This window comes from Echinops telfairi, unplaced genomic scaffold (assembly GCF_000313985.2).
Source record: "Echinops telfairi isolate 266 unplaced genomic scaffold, ASM31398v2 ScPeMD7_5592;HRSCAF=6446, whole genome shotgun sequence".
Taxonomy (NCBI): domain Eukaryota; kingdom Metazoa; phylum Chordata; class Mammalia; order Afrosoricida; family Tenrecidae; genus Echinops; species Echinops telfairi.
This window is the reverse complement of record NW_022109491.1, coordinates 13,729,196-13,748,842: the sequence shown is the minus strand read 5'-3', so window position 1 is coordinate 13,748,842 and position 19,647 is coordinate 13,729,196. Positions and strand designations below refer to the sequence as shown.

The following is a 19,647-nucleotide window of genomic DNA, read 5'->3' as shown; positions in this document are numbered from 1 at the left end:
TCAAAGGAAAATACCTGTAGCCTTCCTCATGAGATGCGTTGATGGAGCCATGGTTCTAAGACTTCCAGCCAGAGACTGAAAGAACCAGAGGAGAGCTCAGGGGGACTTGCACTGACTAAAACCGTGCTGTGTGCAGATTCTTCACATTCACAGGTTTATCCCATTGATAACTAACCATGGAGGCCACCTGGGAGAGTCAGCTAGGGGCAAGGACTGAAGAGGTGTCCCTGAAACCATGTCCATGACAGTGGCTTTGGGAGACCGGCACTGGACTCCTTAAAAGAGAATCAGTCTGGGAAGAACTCCCCCAGGACTCTGAGCTGATGCCAAGGGAATCTCTCCATCTCAACCATTCCAGCAAGAAAGACCGGTTTGAGCAAAGGAGTCAGGAAAGGACTGGGCCAGTCCCAGGAAGGGAGAAGTAGCCAGGAGCACATTGAAAGGGAAGAAGACAGGTCGAAATAAAAGGTGAGCTCAGGCAGGACCTCGCAGGCTCTGCTATGGAATCCAGATTTCATTATCCTATGTGCTTGGGGAAGCCACTGGAGGGTCCCGCTCATTCAAATAACAGGATCTGATTGATCCAGAGCCAAGCACAGAGATGTGCCCATGGAAAGGGATGAATGAAAGGCTGTAGGACATCAGAAGACAGGGACTCAGACTGATTTCCAACTTCCAGGATGTAATAGAAACCGCTGGCCTCAGAGAGGGAAAGCAGGGTTTTTCAACCTTTGCCCAGAAAAAGAACAAACAGCTTCGCCTAATCTAAATTCACTTTCCTGCCTCTTTGCCTGAGAAACAGCCACGCCAACTGCCTGATGACCATCAGGGAGATTCCAGCTCACAGGGACCCTGTAGGACAAGGTAGACTCGCCCCACCGGGGTTGCCAGGCCGGCATCTTGAAGGATGCAATGGCCATATGTTTCTCCCATGGAGTGGTTGCTGGGATCACACTGCCCACCTTGTGGTGGAGCACTCAAGTACATCCTGACAGTCACCTCGGAGATCCAGTGATCATTGCCAAGGGCTCTGTCGTGTTAGCACATGCCAATCGTTACAGCGCGGCACTCTGCTGAAGCAAGGGGTGGGAGAAATTAAGAGCAGCATCCAGAGTTGCTTCTTTGGGGAGAGGAAAGGGCATGATGGTAAAGCAGCCCTGTCCTTCCGCTTCCCAGACACTTCCTCTTCTGAGCTGTCAAACTGGAATGATGGTAGAAAAGATTTTTTAAGTAAAATTGATTAATCAACAGAGGTGACAGACATTTGATATAACTTGCCATTCAATTCTTCCTTTGAAAAGAAAAACATTTAATACAGGCCATCTTCCCATATATCTACCCCCATCTGTCTATCCATCCACCTGTACATCCATCCATCCATCCATCCATCCATCCATCCATCCATCCTTCCATTCACCCCAAAACATGTTATTTAGTGAATGTTGGTGAGTCAATAGAAAATCGTTGCCTTCACTCAGTAGATCCAGGTTCAAGTCTAACCAAGGCACCTAATATGCAGCCATCACTTGTTTTTAAGTAGAGGATATAGTGTTGCTATACAGTAGAGGATATAGTGTTGCTGAACAGATTTACAGACACTTCTAGACTAAGACAGACTAGCAAGAAGAGCCCCGTGGGCTACTTCCACCATATCCAGTGGACTGCCACAATCCAATCCTCAAACGATCATGGGGGTGGCACAAGACCAGACAGCATTTCATTATGAACTTTCCTTTATTTAGCATGAGCCAGAGTCTTACTGAAGCAGCTACTAGCAGCAAGAACAATGTGTGTGATAGACTGTAGGCTGAGATAAGGCTTTGGGCAAGATTCTGACAGTCCTTATTCAAATGGAATTGATAAGCTGGGGTGCAACAGACCATATGACTAGAACATATGACTTCAGCTGTGATGCATGTTCCTGAGAAGCACAGGGTGCGATGATGACCAGTACAGAGACCAGGAAGTGACATTTCCGTTGAGATGAGAAGGAGAAGTCCTAAGTAAGCCAGGAGTTGTGGTAGAAGAAGAGGGTCTATGGGAAGTACTGATCTAATGAGTTCCTGACAGAGCCTGGAGTCTTCTGGGAAATAACAGGCCCGTAGAAGTGAGCACAGGGGAGAGGGGAACAGTGGGGCTGGAACTGAGGCAGGATCAGTCATGCAGGACACTAGAGGCCATGGTGGGGCTTTTGTCTTGCTCAAAGTAATGGGAAGCCTCAAAAGAATTTCAAGCAAAAGCTGGTTGGGGATAAGAACACAAAATATAAGGAGAAGGTCTAGCATTTACTAGATCTATGCGTTAGGAGAATCTTTTCTGTTTCAGTGTGGAACAGATTAGAGAAGTCAGGAAATTTGCTTACCTAAGAGAGAACTCTGGGTGGTAAAGGTGGCAGACATGGAGAGATGGGGGCAGAAGGAAGGTCAGAAGGTAAAGCTGTAGAACTAAGTAACTAATTGAAAAAGAGGGTAAGAGAGAGGAGAGAGAGAGAGATATGATCCCTGGGTTGGGCTTAGGAATTAGTAACAGTGGGTGAAGAGGCCTTTCCAGGGATAAGGAACACAAGAGACTAGACAGACAGGGTGGAGGTGGGTGAATCAGGAGTTCCACTGTGGAAATATTGAGTTTGGGGAGCCTGCAAGAACCTCCAGGGCAGCAAGTGGGCCAAAGATAAGTAGAGAACATGCATATGTGTGCATGAATACACACACAATGAGTTTGGGGGTTATTTTGCCTTTATCAAAGGTGGCCAGGCCAAGCAAAATGAGATGGGATATGTCTCAGTACAAGTCAGTAGACCCTTGGACTTCCTGGTGGGATGGGTGAGTTCACTGTCTTAGCCAGGACACATCTGAGAAGAGAGGGAGTGTGAGAAAACTTATGATGAAGCAGCAAGAACAGAGGCTGTCCCACAATCACCTTACAAACGGGGGACATTGGGTTTTCGGTGCCTCTCCTCATGCACAGTAAGGTCTTTCCAGATCTGAGAAGCCCAATTTTGACCAAGAGTACAGGCCTTGTGTACCTAGGGCTGTACCAACACTCAAGGGGAACTTATATCAGCAATTTCTGCTCTTACTAGGAGGCCATATTAAAGGTCACTGAAGCCACACCCTGACATGAACCCCCCAAGTGTCTTCTCGGTCACCAGCTTTGTAGGCATTCTGGAAACGCTCTTCCCCCAGAGGCAGCCATGAAGAGCCGGCAGCTGGGCAGTGGGCTGGGTAGGTCTAGGATTCATGAGCAAAGTCTGGGCTGGACACAGAAAAGAGAGAGTCCCAGCATATAGACGGTAGCTGAAGTCATGGGACGACTGGGCTCTATGCATGAAGAGGGTGCAGACAGGACTGAGGGGCACCCACACTGAGGGTCAGAATGAGAAAACCTATCAGAAAGAGCTGGTGAAAGAACCAGACAGTGCGGAAGGTGAGAGGGGACGCTTGGCCAGGGAGTCTAATCAAGAATGGCCACCCTTTTCCAACAACCAATTGTCTGTCAGTGGTGTCCAAGCTCCTATTTGGACAGAGAGGCGACCTCAGGGTTCACAGAGGTGCACTGTCCCCAACTTACCCCACTCGGTATTTTGTCGTCAGCAGCTGTCGAGATAGGGTAAAGTCATGGATGTCTTACATGCCCCAGAAGAAAACACTGCCAAGTCTTGTCCGTCTTCATGATCCACCAAGTACATTACGGCTGTGGTTGGCATTGGATCAATCCCAACTCAGAGCAACCAAGCTCTATAGGGTTTTCAAGGCTGGCCCCTTTCAGGAACAGATCACTACACCGGGCATCCTGGATGTGCCTGGGGTAGCCTCAAAGCTCCGGCTTTACAGCTATCAGCCAAGCATCTAAACCACTTGGGACACCCAGAGGTTCTACCCATCTGGTATACCCAACTCTGAAGTATAACTCTCCCAGGTTTACCGCCCATGGACTACTTCAGCTGTCGCTCATAGGTCAACGTCACACAGGTAGCCATTAAGAGTGCCCACGCAGGCCTTCAGCTGCATTAGTGAAAGATGTGATTGGCATTCAGGATGTCAGGACACTGATTTTATTAATTCATATTAACACTGTAGAAGTTTCCCTCCATATAGATCAGCTGTGTCCATGGAGCCTGGAAGAAATGGGGTGATCTGACGTTCTTCAGTAGCCAGTTCTGCCTTTAGGAACTCACTCCTCTCAGGTTCCCAGAGCAGAAAGCCCATCCGTGTAGCCAGAGACCCTGGGTAAGGGCTTGACTACGAATTAAGAGGTTGGGGGTTCCAACACACGCCAAGGATCCTTGGACTGCAGGCCTGGAGATTTGGGTCCCAAAGGTCACAGTTTGGAAAACACCATGGGGCAGTTCTACTCACCGCACGGGGTCACCAGGAGTCAAAAACGAACTCAATCAACATCAACGTTTGGCATCTCCAGGCTGAAGGAGAGCCCGCAGGCATCTTACTCCAAGTGACACATGACACCCACAGCATCTCTAAGAATGCCCCCCAGCCTTGGTCTCAACACCTCTGGTGATAAGAAACTGACTCCTCCAAGAGCCAACCAGTGCTTTCTCAGGGAGCCCCATCAGGAGCCCACATCAAAGCCAGCTCTCCCCGTGTCAACACCGAATACAGCGGGTCACATACCTGTGGGCACGGCAGGGTCCAGCATTGGCTTTTCCCATGTGTTGATCTGCTCCCAGGAGAACCCATTGGTCCCCAGGGCCACGCTGTAACCACAGTTGCTGTAGTGCTCATCAAAGGAACAGCCACCTGGGGACAAGAGAGATCTAGGTAAATACGTCCTCCTGTTGGAGACTTGCTTCCTTACCCGTCTCATCGGCTTTTCATTTACAGCTCTGGATTTTAAACTCCATAGAAGACTTAAGAAAAAAAAAAGGCAAGCAAATTAGATTTTTATATTTGCTTTGCTGCTCTCAGGAAAGGTGCTAGCATCTGCGAGCCCCCCTGTTTTAAAAAGTTAATAAGGCTAGTTACATTGATTTTTATCTTCCTTCCTGAGAAAGTAAACAGCAATGTCTCATTCTAAGTAGAGAAAAATGAATGCCAGGGCATGCCTCTCTAATTGCTTCCTGCAGCAGGGAACAATGTCATCAGACACTAGAAAAAAAGCACGAGCTCCCGAGTGTGGCAAAGCCAGGCAGAGGTCTCAGCTCTGCAAATCTGGGTGAGCTTGGGCCAGGTGCTTAACCCCTCTGGGTCTCCGTTTCCTCCCCAGTAATATGGATGGGAACCTCTCTCTTCCAGAAATACTATGCGGATTCACAAGGATAACATATGTAAAGTAGCTGGCAGAGCGTAAGTGCTCAGTATCCACCTTCTTCCCTCAAAAAACATCTTGAAAATGATGGCTTATAAAATGGGTATAGGGTTTGGGAAGAAGTTAAGAGAGCCAGGGATCTACTGAAACACAACAAAACCAACACGAAGGTCCTTCAAGCTTCTTCCTCTAATGGTATGTTCAAGGTCAAGCCATCCCACATTTTGTAACTCCATATAGCGTGTCAATTTTGACAAGAATGAACTGAGCTCAGCTAAGAGGCGAACGTCCCCTCAATGTGGCCATAGTGTCTCCAGGAACATTAGAGATGCACCGAGAGAGCGAGGAAAGAACGGAAGAGATAAGAACTCCCAACTGGGGAGGGCTGGGCTGGCCTGGGAAGTAGGAGCTCATCCTACTCTAGAGCAGGCAGGAGAGGAAGAGAACTGAGCAGGACTTGAAGAGCAGCAGCATCCCTCTGGGCAGAGAGCAGACGGAGGGTCTCCCAGGGTCTCATGAATCCTGGAACGTGACCTCAAAGTCCTAGCTCTTGGTACCTGTCCATGTGGCTTGGTTAGGAAATGGGGTCTTTGACAATGGTACCACTTAAGTTAGAATGAAGTTATAGTGGACTTGGGTGCTTCCTAACCCAATGTGAGTAGCGACCTTATAAAAGAAGAGCTGGAACACACAGAGAGGCACCGGGAAGAAAGCCCTGGATGACAGTCAGAAACTGCATCTCCAAGCCAAGGCACCAGGATTGCCAGCCATCGCCTGAAGTGAGGAGAATGGCATGGAGCACCTTGTCCCCTAGACTCCTCCACAGAAACCACCATAGTGTCCTGTTTTCAGAGCCTCCCAAGCTGTGAGAGAATAGACTTCTGTTCTTATACATCAGCCAGTGCATGGTACAGGGAGTCCCTGGGCTAAGAACATCTGACTTACATACAACCCGTGGTTATCAACCCACATCTGTAAGGTCTATGACATTAAAAGTCAAGGTCCCTACGATAGTCGGAAATAACAAATGAGTACTACTTTGTGATGTACACCGAAATGTTATCATGATCAGTTCTGTATTATTCTATTTGTCTAAATCTAGAAGTATTCCCCCCGTGCTTTTACACCCAGAAAGGTATATTATACAGCAAGACAAATATTGGAATAGCTTGCTTTGGATATAAACCATACTTTTTAAAAAGTGTACTTAAAGATAGACTTAAAATGGGACTTGTTTGTGATCTGGGACTGCCTTCACTTTGTCATAGCAACACTACAAAACACGTGCATAGGGCATGGAACGGTGAAGCCCCTAGATTCTACAGCAAGCTCCTGGTGGTCTTGCAGACCTCTAGCATGCGTGCTAGGCTTCTCTTGTCTCCCTGATTCTCAGATCTTATCACATCACCATCCCCCTATAAGGGACCATTGATTCTCCAGTACCATTAAGCCACATTCAAACCCAGGCAGATGTCAAGAGCCATCCCATGTGAGCCCCTGTCTCTGCCTACAGTCTCATGGAGCATGCTATAGCCATTTAAGGAGACAGATTGATACTTAAAAGTAAGCTGATTAAAAATAGCATATTTTAAGACATGCTCTGACGGAGGATTCAGTGAGACGAGAGGATGGGTGTGGTCGAAGATCAGCTTCGCTGACCATAATTGCAAAGCAACTCCTGTGCTGTGCTGACCCTCCCCTGCACCCAACACAGTGAAGAAAGTTGGCGACACACAACAGCCATGTGTCACTGGGGCTCTGGGGACTGGAGGAGAAAGAGCAATGATACAACCACAGTGGAGCGCGATAGGGCACCACCCCCAACAACTGGAAATAGACATTTCATATGATCTGGCAATCCCTGGGTTGTATATGTCTCCTGAACTTTGGCACATGCACACAACAGCGTACTAGTTATCACTGCAAAACAATGATGAAACCACCACAGTACGGAGGGACCTGAGGAACATTATGCTGAGTAAGTTAGCCAATCAGAAAATGACAAATATGGTATGAGACCATTGTTATAGGGTGTGGGGGGTGGCAGACAAGAAAATGACTTTCTTACCAAAGGGAACAGACTTTGGAGTGTACAGGGGTCAGGGGGAGCATCTAAGAAAAAGCAATAGACTAGACTGTATAGACAAGTACTAACTTGGGTGATGTGGAAAATGGCAGTCCATAAGAGAGAGACAAGAAGTCAAGGACAGGAGAAGGGTAAATTCTTGGTGGGGTTGATTGGTAGTTTGAACTTCTGAATACAAAGCTGAGGCCCTAAAATATAAACCTCCACCTAATTTACAATAACAGAAAGAAGAGCAATGACACTGGTGGGTTGACAAGGGTCAATAGGCAAGAATGGGAACCGCGGGGCACAGGAAGGAAGGTGGGGCGTAGAAAGAAGAGCCTCCCCTCACATTTACAAGGGTCAACTACAAAGTATTGCCACAAAATCATAGAAGGCTTCGTTCAGCACAAATTTTAAATTGGGAAGCTATGTTTCTCCACATATCCTCAGTTTAGGTCTGGGCACTTCTGATGGCTGTCTTTCCATCTCTCTAACCCTTCCATGAATAATGGGGTGGTCCTTCATTTACATCATGTCGAACTAGTGTCAGCATCCTCTCAATGCCCTTTCAGTTTGGGGAACAAAAAGAAGTCAGAAGGGGAGGGTCGTGGCTACTGAGTGACTAGGGTTTGGTTTCCCAAGGAAATTCTCCAAGGATGATCCTTGCTCCCCGAGAGGAATGAGCAGGAGTATGGATGTGATGGAGACATTATGCCTCAGGGTAATTTTCCTGGCCTTTCTCCGGCCAACACAGTTTTTGATTTGCTAAAAACATCTTCAAATTAAGCCCCAGTGACTGTCCTGTATCCTTTGAGAAAATCTATCAAGATGACCCCTTTGGGTGGGACTCCCCCACCCCAAGAAAGTCTCCATCACCTTCAGAACCTTGACTAGAACTGGGCTAGCAAATCCCCCGGAAGCCACTCTTTTAAATGGATCTTTTTTAGAAGACATTAACAAGACTAAGACAAGGGCACTAATGAGAGAACGTATCTACAGCCATCCATTGGTCACAGCATCATGCTTAACTGTCATTTGTTTTTAATAAATCTGTGCATGTATACACTGGAACTCTAGAAATGATATGTTTTGACGCACCTGATATTAGACTAGAATGATCTTTAAAAGACAAGAAGAGAGGCCAACAATCAACCATTGAAAATAAGCTTCTAATGGGCAGGGAACAACTGTTGCACAAAGTACGGGCTTACAGAAAAGGTGTTCAACACAGGAGACAATAAATGCTAGTGGAACAGCAACGTATCCTCTAGTCAAGGTGAGCCCATCGCTGGACCCTGACCATAACCAGATCTGTCAAGCCTGCTTCCACCAGGAAGAAAAAGATCCTTTCCCACAATGCCTGCTCGACAAATTCTAAAATGACCCTGCCCAAATTATTTTCTAAACCTCCTTTGAGCAGAACAGCCAAGTGAATGTTCCAGATATGAAAACACAACATTTAAGATACAGATAGTAGCAGCAGCAGTTCCAGGTGGCTCCGAGAGGGCCAATCTCCTTTCTCTGCACTGCCATTGCCATGATGGAGACTGGCCTGTGGGAGAGAAATGAACCAGGTCAAGGCCAAGGACAACTGATCCTGATGAGCTGGGACTGATCAGCTGGGAGTGAGGGGTCTGGGAAGTGCAGTATCTCAAGAACTCCTAGTGAGAGCTGACTGAGAGTCCTACTGAGATCAGCCTCCGAGGCAAGAGTAGGAGCCAGGAGGAAGAGAGAGTGGCCAAGACAATACGATGTGAATTGCAAACTGCTCCACTGCCGTGTTTTCTTGTGCCCACAAGAATATGGCCTCTAATTTTGCTTGAAAACAAGTATAAATACCTGGAGATTGTTCATTTCCCCTCTGCTAAATATAAAGCATAACGGTTTAAAATATTAACAGTCAAAAATAAAACATAACAGTTTAAAATAAAAATATAACTGTTTAAAATATTAACAGTTACAAATATGAAACGGTTCATTCTACCTCTCTTTAAATACAAATTTCATAAAATTGGGGACGTTTCTATTTCATTTAAAACTCATATATACTTCTAGCCTGTCCCTGCACAATATATTTTTGTTGAATCAGCAAATAAATGGGAGGTGGGGTGGGGGGTGGGGAGGCGGGAATACTGCTTTTCCAGCCCATCTTGTATTTAGAAAGAACTGTGCGACAGAGTGGAACAAAGTGGGAACCACCATTTGTAGGATGTGCCATAAAACCTCATCTCTTATGTGTCATCCCCGTATTCCCCTGCTGTGGAACCAGCCCCTCAGCTTCTGAAGATGGTTGGAGGCAGAGGTATCAAAGGCAGAAAGACATCTAGATCCTAAAGCACTCATTGGTGGAGAGTCACCCAGTGAATCGGCCAACCAGTAGATCAACATTTAATCCTTCTCAAAGAAATTGTACACACTTTTTTTACCCTGTGTCCCCAAGATCTAGAAATTTAGTGGTTCCCACAGCAGTATCTTGCACACCCTCACTGATATAAGAAGTGTGTTTACTCAGCATTGTCATGCATTGAAAACATGCCAGGAATCAGAACACGGAAAACCAGTTATCGCTGTGCTGATTCCAACACCTGGAAGCCCCACATGCCAGAGCAGAACTGGTTTCCAATGGCTGGTTGTCAGCAGGAGACCCACAGGCCTTTCTTCTGAGGGGCCACTGAGTGGATTAGCACACCCAACCTCTCCCCTAGAAGTTGAGAGCATAAACCATTTGCACCAACCCGGGCCTCTGCCGATGCTGTGCCATGTAATATCCATTTGGAAAACGTCCGTTTGTACAACGTCTGGCGGCTTATACGCCCATGGACCCATAAGGTTATAACAGAATTCCAAAATGCAGATCAGACAGTAGGATGCAGTGAATGCACCAACTTCCCACATGCAATGTGCACAGCTCTTGTAGACAATATGATTATGCTACCTTGCAGATGATGGTTCCGTCCATACAGAACCAGTGAGATGGATGTCTTAATAGTCATCATAAAAATCTAAGGTACTGTATGGTACTTTCTATCCAAAGTTTTATCACATAAGAATGTTGTTTTCAACTCCTGAGCAGCAGCATCCAATTATGCGCATCATGAGTCTCTTAAGGATTGAGCCAGTATCTCTCCATTTAAATGTCTCTACAAGAACATTACCATGAAGTCCGTCATGGCCCCCACACCCAGCAAACCCAGTGCTGGCGACAGCAGCAGCGAGAGACAAAGGAGCAGTATCCATTTAGGAATAAACCAAAAGCACCTTCAACAACATGAAGGTGGAAAACTTAGTGAATGCCAAGGCTCACCATTTAGGTAGGTCACACTTGACGATTCTTGAGGACCCTCAAAAGACAACACATTTCCAAACTGTTCAAGGATAGGCTTTACTGGAAACGACCAGGCTTGTGAAACTACAAGAGGGCCAGCATCAAAAGTGGAGAAACGCCTACTGATGGGGATCGAGGCCTGAACGCAAGCTCAGCGTGCTGGTGGTCACTGCTGAAGCTTGTTTGAGATGCATCAAGAAAAAGCAGAGCCAGACTGAGGGAGAGTGTTCACCTAACATCCAAATCTCATCACGTCCGTCCAATTTCACGGAACGCATCATCGGCATGGAGTGATACGTGGCACGTTCCTTCTGCTAGTTCATGTGCTGTCACATGACCCTCACAACTCTGTGAGGCATATCTTCCCTATCTTAAGTGGAAGGAGGTAAGTGACCACCTGCGTAGGTCAAACAGATGGACAGTGCTAACGACAAGGTTAAATCCATGGCAACCTGACCAGGAGCCCATGCTCTTTCCAGTAGAACAGAAAGAATCGGTTTCCCCCAACCATGGGCACATGAGAGGGGACAGACAGACATGGAGCTACCAAGGTGGTTGGGTCTTTTCTCCCCTGAACCCATTCCCTTGGTTACTGCGGACGTATTCAAGGGAACGTTGCTTTTTTATAGGCTCTGCATGGAGGACAGAATCAATAGCTATGATTTCTGCCTTTATCATGAAATCTTCAGGTAGAGATAAGAAAACCCTACACACATACATTTGGCATGCCATGCAAAATTTAAGAAAATAAGATAATCACTTTCATGAAGCTCATTAATTCATTTTAGCTAGCGGTTTAATTACATTTATTCTCTGCCTTCATGTACACAACTTCTCCACGGAGTTCCTGGGCTCCCATCAAAGCAGGACATGTGGCTATGGGGTCGTTTTCTGCATAATGAGTTACATGTTGGGCTGCTGACTGCAAGGTCAGACGTTCAGAATCACCAACCACTCTGAGGGAGAAAGGTGAAGCTATCTGCTCCCAGAAAGATTTACAGTGGGGGAAGGCAGACAGCAGTCAGTGTAAGCTATGAAAATAACAATAATTTATAATTTATCAAGGGGTCACAAGGATGGGGAGGAGGGAGGGAAGAAAGAGGAACGGATACCAAGGGCTCAATAGAAAGTAAATGTTTAGAACATAATGATGGCAACATATATACAAATATGCTTGATACAATTGATGTATGGATTGTTATAAGAGCTATAAGAGTCCCCAATAAAATGATTTTTTAATTAAAAAAAAGAGTCACCGTCTCAGAAACCACAGGGCAGCTCTAGTCTGTCCTATGGGGCTGCTGTGAGTCCGGATTGACTCACTGGCAGGGAGCTTGGTTTGGGATGGGAGAAAGATGTGGTATTCGGCTTCCATAAAGACTGCATTCTGGGAAATCACAGGAGCAGTTCTACTCTGAGCTGGAATCTGTTTGATGGCAACGCTTTTGTTGTGGTTTTATGATGGGTGTTTGTGTAGAGTCTGTGGGTAGCACACATGGTTCATTTGCTCAGCTTTCATTGAGACATTGAAGGTTCAAGTCCACGGGTACCTTGAGAGAGATGCCTGTTGATCACTTTCCCAAAAAATCAGCCCTGGAGAAGGATCCTAGTCTGGCTCGACTCTGACACACCTAAGGCTGACGTAGTGTAGTGATGACCCATCCAACTGCAGAAGAACAGAGCAGCATGGCTGTAGGCCATGACCCTACACTACCTTTGTGCGGCACTCAAAGACAGCAGTGCTTTCCTGTGGGGAGGGGGGAGGGGGTCGGGTCAAAATGTGACAGAGGCCCCAGATGCTTAGACTGGAGTCACACATAAAACGTCAACAGAGAAATGGAAAACCGTAACAAGGAAATTGGATTTTGAAAATCCATTTGGGTTTGGTAATGTATAGCGTATCAGCACCAGTAAGGGAAGTTAAAAAAAAAAGTGCAAGATACATACTTTAGGTTACATTAAACCATAAATAAAGTTTATAGTGTCAATCAGAATTTTTTTTTAAAATACGAGCTCTTCTTTTGAAAATGAGAGAGAAATAGAACTCAATAAAAAAATACAAATGTGGCTGCCTCTGCATTTCTCAGATAGGATCCTGGGTATTCTTGAGCAGAATTAAGTTTGGGAGAGGAACTCGAGATTCGCTGGCTTCCGCCCTGTGCCAGGCTCTGTCGTTGAGTTGTGCCCCTGTGCATGTATGTATGGGTACTCATGTAGGTCGGAACTTGCAAGCGTCACCACCATCGAAGGCGGGGGTCTCAAACATTTTCGGGAAAGAGCTAACTAACGATGGACTCTGTTCAACTTGCCAGGCCCTGCGTCTCTTGTCACAACTACAGAACTCTGTCGTTGGGGCACAAAATCACCCAATTACAACATGTTGACCAATGGGCACCGTTGCATTCCAATAAAACTTATTTGCCAAAACAGGCAGTGGTAAGCCAGATTTGGCCTGGAGCTGCAGCTGGCCAATCATGCCCTGTAAGCAGCATGGCTCTTCAAAGCCATTTCAAAGATGGACACCAGTCATGAAGAACTTACGTAGCTTGAGATCTTGGAGGAAAAGAATAACATCACTAACAGCAGTAATAGCAATAACACTCTCTATTATTCATAGCCGAATGAGTGCCAGACTGCCTATATCCTTAATCACCACCAATTTTTACCTACCGGCAAGTGGACCCTGGCTCATAGTGACCCCACGTGTGTCAAAGGAGAGCTGTGTCTTATGGGTTCTCAGTGGCTGGTGTTTCAAAACCGGAACACCGGTCTTGCCTTCCGACATGCCCCTGGATAGACTTGAACAGCCAACCTTTCAGTTAGCAATCAAGCGCAATTAACTAATACCACCACCCAGGGATTCCAGCCCTCACCACAGGCCCTGCAGTTGGATTGTATCCATTGTACAGACTTAGTCTCACAGGCCCAGAGAGGTAAACTAACCTGCGAGGAGCCCTGGAGCCAAGACAGTAACCCTTCAGCCCCTGTGCAGCTATTTTCCATTCTTCCAGCCCCCTCGTCCTGTAAAACAATCTGCATACATTCAGAGTCTGACACTCACCCTGCTGATAGCAAAATAGACAGATGGGTCTTTATTACCTAGTGCAGGGGGGTGGATAGATGAAGATAGAAAACTAAGCAAACGTTTTTTAAAAATATAAATGCACCTTCCGTTGCCCTTCGTAGCCAATAAAACACAGAGTTCATAATTGCAACACAAACAAGACCAAAACCCAAGGGGAGTTTCCATGGATGAAGATGTACAGACACTGGCCCTCCTCTGGCTGATGCAGCCAGAACCGAAAGCCCTACTAGCCTTTAAGCAAGGAAGGCCGAGGGTTAAAGAAGACAGCACCTCAAAGGGATGACGTGCACCTCATGGGCGAGGAAGACCACTGTCCCAGAGGAATAAGCCAGCAACACAGCAGTCAACTGTATTCAATACCTCCTAGTTCAGCAGGGGCTGAGTTGAAACCCAACTCCAGGGTTCCTTTGTACAGAAGGCCTGAGAGCCAGAGGATTCTTCCTGAGACCAACCACGGAAACTGCGGGGCATGGTGAGAAAGTGAATGCCTCTTGTTTAAAATGTATTGATAATCTCAAAATGGTGACAATAGCCTTACACAAGCCTGGGGCCCTTCCTGGGGCCAGGGGCCTGCATGATTTCACAGGTCACTTGCCCATGAAGCTCTGTGGACATACATGCTTTCATGATGAAGCGCCCCAACACTCAAGTCATCTAGATCCCACCGTGAGGCCAAGGAGAGCTTTAAAGGCAGGGCAGTATCTAAGTGGGGCTTATTAATCATGAGCCACCTATCGCGGGGAGCCAAGTCTTGCCCCCAGACCGAATGTAAACCAGGCTTGCATAAATTGGATCCCCTTTTTTGACTATCTAATTGAATTTGCAGAAGTATGTGCCAGGGGGGTGTTTAAATAAGTGCACAAATATGATAAGAAGGCCTTCACACCATTATATCTAATTCAGTAAGCAAAAATAATGGCAGGGCACGTTCCAATTAGTGTTTGATTTATTTGCTTTAACAAATCCAATTAGTGGAATGTTTTATAAAGTCATCCAATGTCAAACACTCATGACTCAACCGATAGAAACAATACTCCTAATAGGGGAGAAAAAAGTGTTTTGAAGCTCTTTGAACAGTGAATTTATTATAAACGAGATGAGGGCTCTCTGATGCCCTGGCCATTCCCCAAGGACCTGGGAAATGGTGTCTGATGTGCTCATTTGGATCTTCCTCACAGCGACTCTGAAAGGCTCCTCAGGTTAATTTAGCCTGTGATATTAAAGCTAGGAGGGAAAACAACAAAGGTGGAAATTAGGGAAGGGACTTCGAGGGAGGATAATGAACTTGCAGCTAGGTCTCTTCTAAGGCAGAGACGTGTTTGGACTTCCAAGGTGGCTCAGTGCAGCAGGACAAGCACAGGGCTAACTGAAACGGTGACATCCTAGAACCTAACGGGACGTTTGTTTTCTTGCCCTTTCGGGGTGCCATGATGTCCAATTGTAAACCAATTGGACAACCAAGCTCAGCGAGATTAGCAGCCATCCCATAGGTCCCACTTGGGTGGTGGATAATGTTCTTTGCCCAGGGGAAGGCAGAATAAGCTAGTGTAGAAACTCCAGAACCGGCATCCCACCTGAGGAAATAGTGTGAGGACCACATTGACCTTCCCTTGACTACACAAAGGAAAAGGAGACTCCAACCCCTCACTAGTCCAAAACCAATTGCCACAAGGCTAAGGTCAGACATGCCTCCACCCTACAGCCTTCTTTTTCCCTCTTCTGACACCACGCGTTCCTCCCACAGCACTCTACTCCTGTAATGGGTTTGAGAATCGGTTGCAACAGCTACATATAACTCACAGACCAGCCAGGTCAGAAAACATTAAGGAGGCAGCTATTGGTGCACAGTAGGGTCTCTTTGCAATCCAGAGCCATGTCTCCCTCCAATTCCCAATCTCTCAGCTGTTTGCCTCCATGGGCCAGGAAGCCTGCCTATGGTTCTGCTCCACTGTCTCATGGTCTCAGTGGCATGACTCCTCGGCTCTGGGGCCTCTGGTCTCCATGTAACATGGCCTCTGCCACCTAGGTCACTTCAAGTAAGGGTCTCAAATGTGCGCCATTGGTGGCTCCTCTTCCTTGATGGTCTGAGGTAGCATCTCGGTTCCTCTTTCTGAGATGGTTCTCTTACGGCCAGACAAATGGCATAACTGACCAATCCCTGAGCAAGAGTCCTTTATGCCTAATCTGCATGGACTCGCCCCATTACTGCTCTATAATTTCAGCATTCTGTTGGGTTGTCTTTCTTTGGAATGGGTACCAATAGGGATGCATTTCTTCCAGGCAGTTGGCCAAGAAGCTAACTTCCAAATTTCCTAGCATAGCTGAATGAATGCTTCCCGCGTTTCATCAGCCTGTTGAAACATTTCAATGGGTATCCATCAATTCCTAGAGCCATGTTTCTGGATAATGCTTTCAGTACAGCTTGAACTTCTTGGATCCACCTTCGATGCTCATAAAAGCAGAGATCAAATGCTGTTGCACAAGATCTCATGAGAGTATTGAAAAGCAAGGAGTTTACTTTGAGGACTGGGATGAACTTGACCCCAGCCATGATATTTTTAATTGCCTCATATGCTTGTGGATGTTGGCCATTGAATAAGGAATGCAGACTGAAGAAGAATCCATGCATTTGAATTACGGTGCTGGCAATGAAGATCGAAAGTACCATAGACTGCCAAAAGAACAAACACAACGTCTTAGAAAATGTAGGGCCAGAATGCTCCTCACACTTTGAACATGCTGTCAAAAGAAACAAGTCCTGGAGACAGACATCGGGCTTGGTGGACCAGAGGCTTCAAAAAGAGGAAGACCCTCACCAGGATGTATTGACACAGCGGCTGCCACAACGGGTTCAAACACAGGAAGAACTGTGAGTGTGACCCAGAACTGGCAGCCTTCTGTCCTGTTGAACATGGACTTGCTGTGAATCAGAAAGACTCAATGGCACCGAAGAACAACAACAGCCCTATGATTTAGTGGGAGTGACAGAGAGATGGATAGGTGTCCCTTATTAAGCAATATCATGTCACCAAGTCACCTGGTTATTGACTTATTTACTTGTGCAAAGCTATGTGACTTGGGCATGCTACTTAATGTCTATGTACCTCGGTTTCCTATCTGCAAAACAGTAATGGGAAGATGCCTGTCTGTGAGAGCTGCTATGAGGTTTGAACTTGAAATGGTGCCCGACACGTTGCCGCTGCTACTTGGTACAACAGAATGGAACATACCACCCTCACAATCGCCAGCGTATGTGCATCCACCACTGTCAGTCTACATGACCACGTGTCTCCCTCGCCCTCACCTGCTCCCAAACAAGGGATCCCTCCGGGTGCCAGGTCCAAAGGAAACAAGGTGGGCCTTGTTGGGTTGCTACCCATCAGGTTCTCCCTGGATAAAGTTCAGAAGTAGTTGTCACACCTTTGTCCCAGGCTGCCTTCATCTGGAAGTGCCCCCTGAAGGCTGCACCCCGCGGGTAAACCCTGCTGGTCCCTGAAAAACTACTGCCATCGTTTGTGGCTCACAGCTGCACACCAGCCACCACAGTCCACAAACTGACAGATGGGGAGGTGCCACATCATCCCTGAAAACAGTGCTGAATAAGGGTTGCTTAAGAAATACTTAATCCCAAATGTGTGAAGTAGGCACAGGAAAAGATGCTGTGCTATATGTGTACAAATTGCACAATCTCAACAAACATACAAAATCTGCTGGAGAGCATGGATGAGAATTTGTCCCCCCCGGGTCCTCGATGGGTCCATGGTGCCAACCGTGACATCCTTATTCCTCGGCTTTGTAAGCCACTGCTTCATTCACCACTGGACGTTGTGTGACTTGGGTAAGTCATATTACCCAGCAGGTAAGAGGGTCTTTGTGTGTGTAACCGAAGGCAGACAAGTGAAACTCCCTCCCAGGCTTCTTCAACCTCTGATATCCTTCAAGTCCATCCTGTATCCTCTTCTTTGGTACCCGGCCACATATGCTGGGACAGAAAGCACGACAAGCAGCCCCTGAAAAGGGAAACTTCTGTTCAGACCAGTTTCCCCGCTTGGTTTGCCCAGGGCTTCTGTCTGGTACATTTGTATGTCGAACAAGCAGGAGCACAAAGGAACGCGGCAGCCTGATTTCTGTCTCCTCAAATGTCCTCACCTCCAGTCACCAGTTTGCAGGCAGACCCGAGATGCCACGGTCGGAGGAGGCTCTCTGCCCCAGGCAACATCGCAGCAGATGCTGGATGACGGGAAGGACAGAGTGATGGAGGAGCCATGAGTGGGGTCAGCAGCCACACTCAACCTGCCAAGGAGGCAGGGGCTGGGGACTGGGGGGGTGGGGGGAACGGTCACCTTCACTTGAAGCAGGGAAAGATGGCTCCGTTTGAAGACCAGCTGGAGACACTGACCAGCCTGCACGTGAACCCGCCCAATCCACAAAAGTCTTGTTTTTCCTAAAGATAACTCAGGAGCAGATGGAGGATTCTACCGCTCCCCCAAATTTAGCTCCTAATTTTACAGGTGGGAAAAGTGCCCTTCCTAAAGGGGCAAGATCACAAAGCCCAGGGGTACAGAAGCAGGGTCAAACCCAGCTTGCCTGCCTCGGGCCAGAGCTGTGCCCACTCCGATACCACAAGAGCAGCCTTGGTCCTTTCACAACCAACACCGGCATCTTGGTGTTTGCTTTTGGTTTTGTCTTTTGGGAGGGAACGCTGAGGGGAAAGGATGGCCAGGGTCAAAGCCAATCTCAGGGAAACATCAGAACAGTTGGGAAAGGGTGCCAGAAACCAGCTGAAGCCTTCTGTGAAGAGGAAACCTTCCCTCGCAGGTAGTATTATCACCAACTCTTATACGACCAGAGAACTAGTTCAATAACACAACTAGGATTTAGCTGAATCAGGATTAGACCCACTCTTTCAAATGTTGACTGGGTTTCCTAGATGCCGCTGATGCTCCCCCCAGCGACGGCATACACAAGTGAGAAGTAAGCAGTCCTGTGTAGTAATTCAGGGGCTGGCCCTGGGTGAACATTTCAAAATGAGATCCAAGGGAAGGTACTGAGATTCCTGAGCAAAGAATCGGATTCGGTACCTCCACCTGTTCGATGCCTATAGCTTATGTGCAAACTCCAAACCAAAGGCACTGCTGATTCCCGCTCACAGTGACCTCACAGGCAGAGGAGAACTGCCCCTGTGGGTTTCTCAGACTGTAACTCTGTGGGAGCAAAAAGTCTCCTCTTTCTCCTGAAGATCAGCTGGTGCTTTTGAACTTCTGACTTTACCACTGACAGTGCAAAGTATTGCCCACTACGCCATCATGTCTCCCTCTGAAGTTTACGTCCAGAACCCATACATAGGTCCATGCACTTTTTTAAAACTCTGCAAAGGCCCAGTGGTACGATCCTAAGAGGGCAGCCCTGGCTAACCCAACTCCACCTGAGGCTGAAACTCTTGGGAACTTGCTAGATCACATAATAACTCAGGCCCAGACAGGATCCGAGAGGCAGGTGGTCTTCAAGATTGAAGAGGTGCCTGGGGGAATGGAGACCGGTATTAAAGACTTGGCTCTGCCCCCAGCTGGCCGGGTGTCCTTGGCCGACTCCTGTTTTGTTCAAAATGAATCTGTCTGGAGGCTTCTGAGAGCGTCTTCTTGCAGATGTACTGCAGCGCTGATGAAAACGCTGTCACAGGTGAAAACATCCCACGGATCTGAAGGCAAGGGCTCACAAGGAAAACAACAGCAGCATCTGGAACCAACTGGAGAAGATTGAAACAGGCAAACAGGCAGCCTCCCCGTATTCCACTCTTGTTACAATGAGAAAGGACAGGGAGGGGAGTAAACCTCACCTTCCTGGAGTGAACTGGCTACACCATATGTTCCTTCCACGGTCTAACCTCAAGTTCAGAAAGACAGC

The 19,647-nt window shown here is 47.2% G+C and overlaps 1 protein-coding gene across 1 annotated transcript in view; it reads right to left on the bottom strand.

Moving 5' to 3' along the window:
• LOC123522307 (receptor-type tyrosine-protein phosphatase T-like) overlaps positions 1 to 6,036 on the bottom strand; it is a 262,234-nt gene extending 256,198 nt beyond the window's left edge. The window contains exons 1-2 of the mRNA XM_045295497.1: positions 6,021 to 6,036; positions 4,632 to 4,757 (exon numbers count right to left, since the gene is read on the bottom strand). Coding sequence (XP_045151432.1) covers positions 4,632 to 4,757; positions 6,021 to 6,036 — 142 coding nt within the window. The remainder of the gene's footprint in view (positions 1 to 4,631; positions 4,758 to 6,020) is intronic.
• Between the last annotated feature and the right edge of the window lie 13,611 nt (positions 6,037 to 19,647).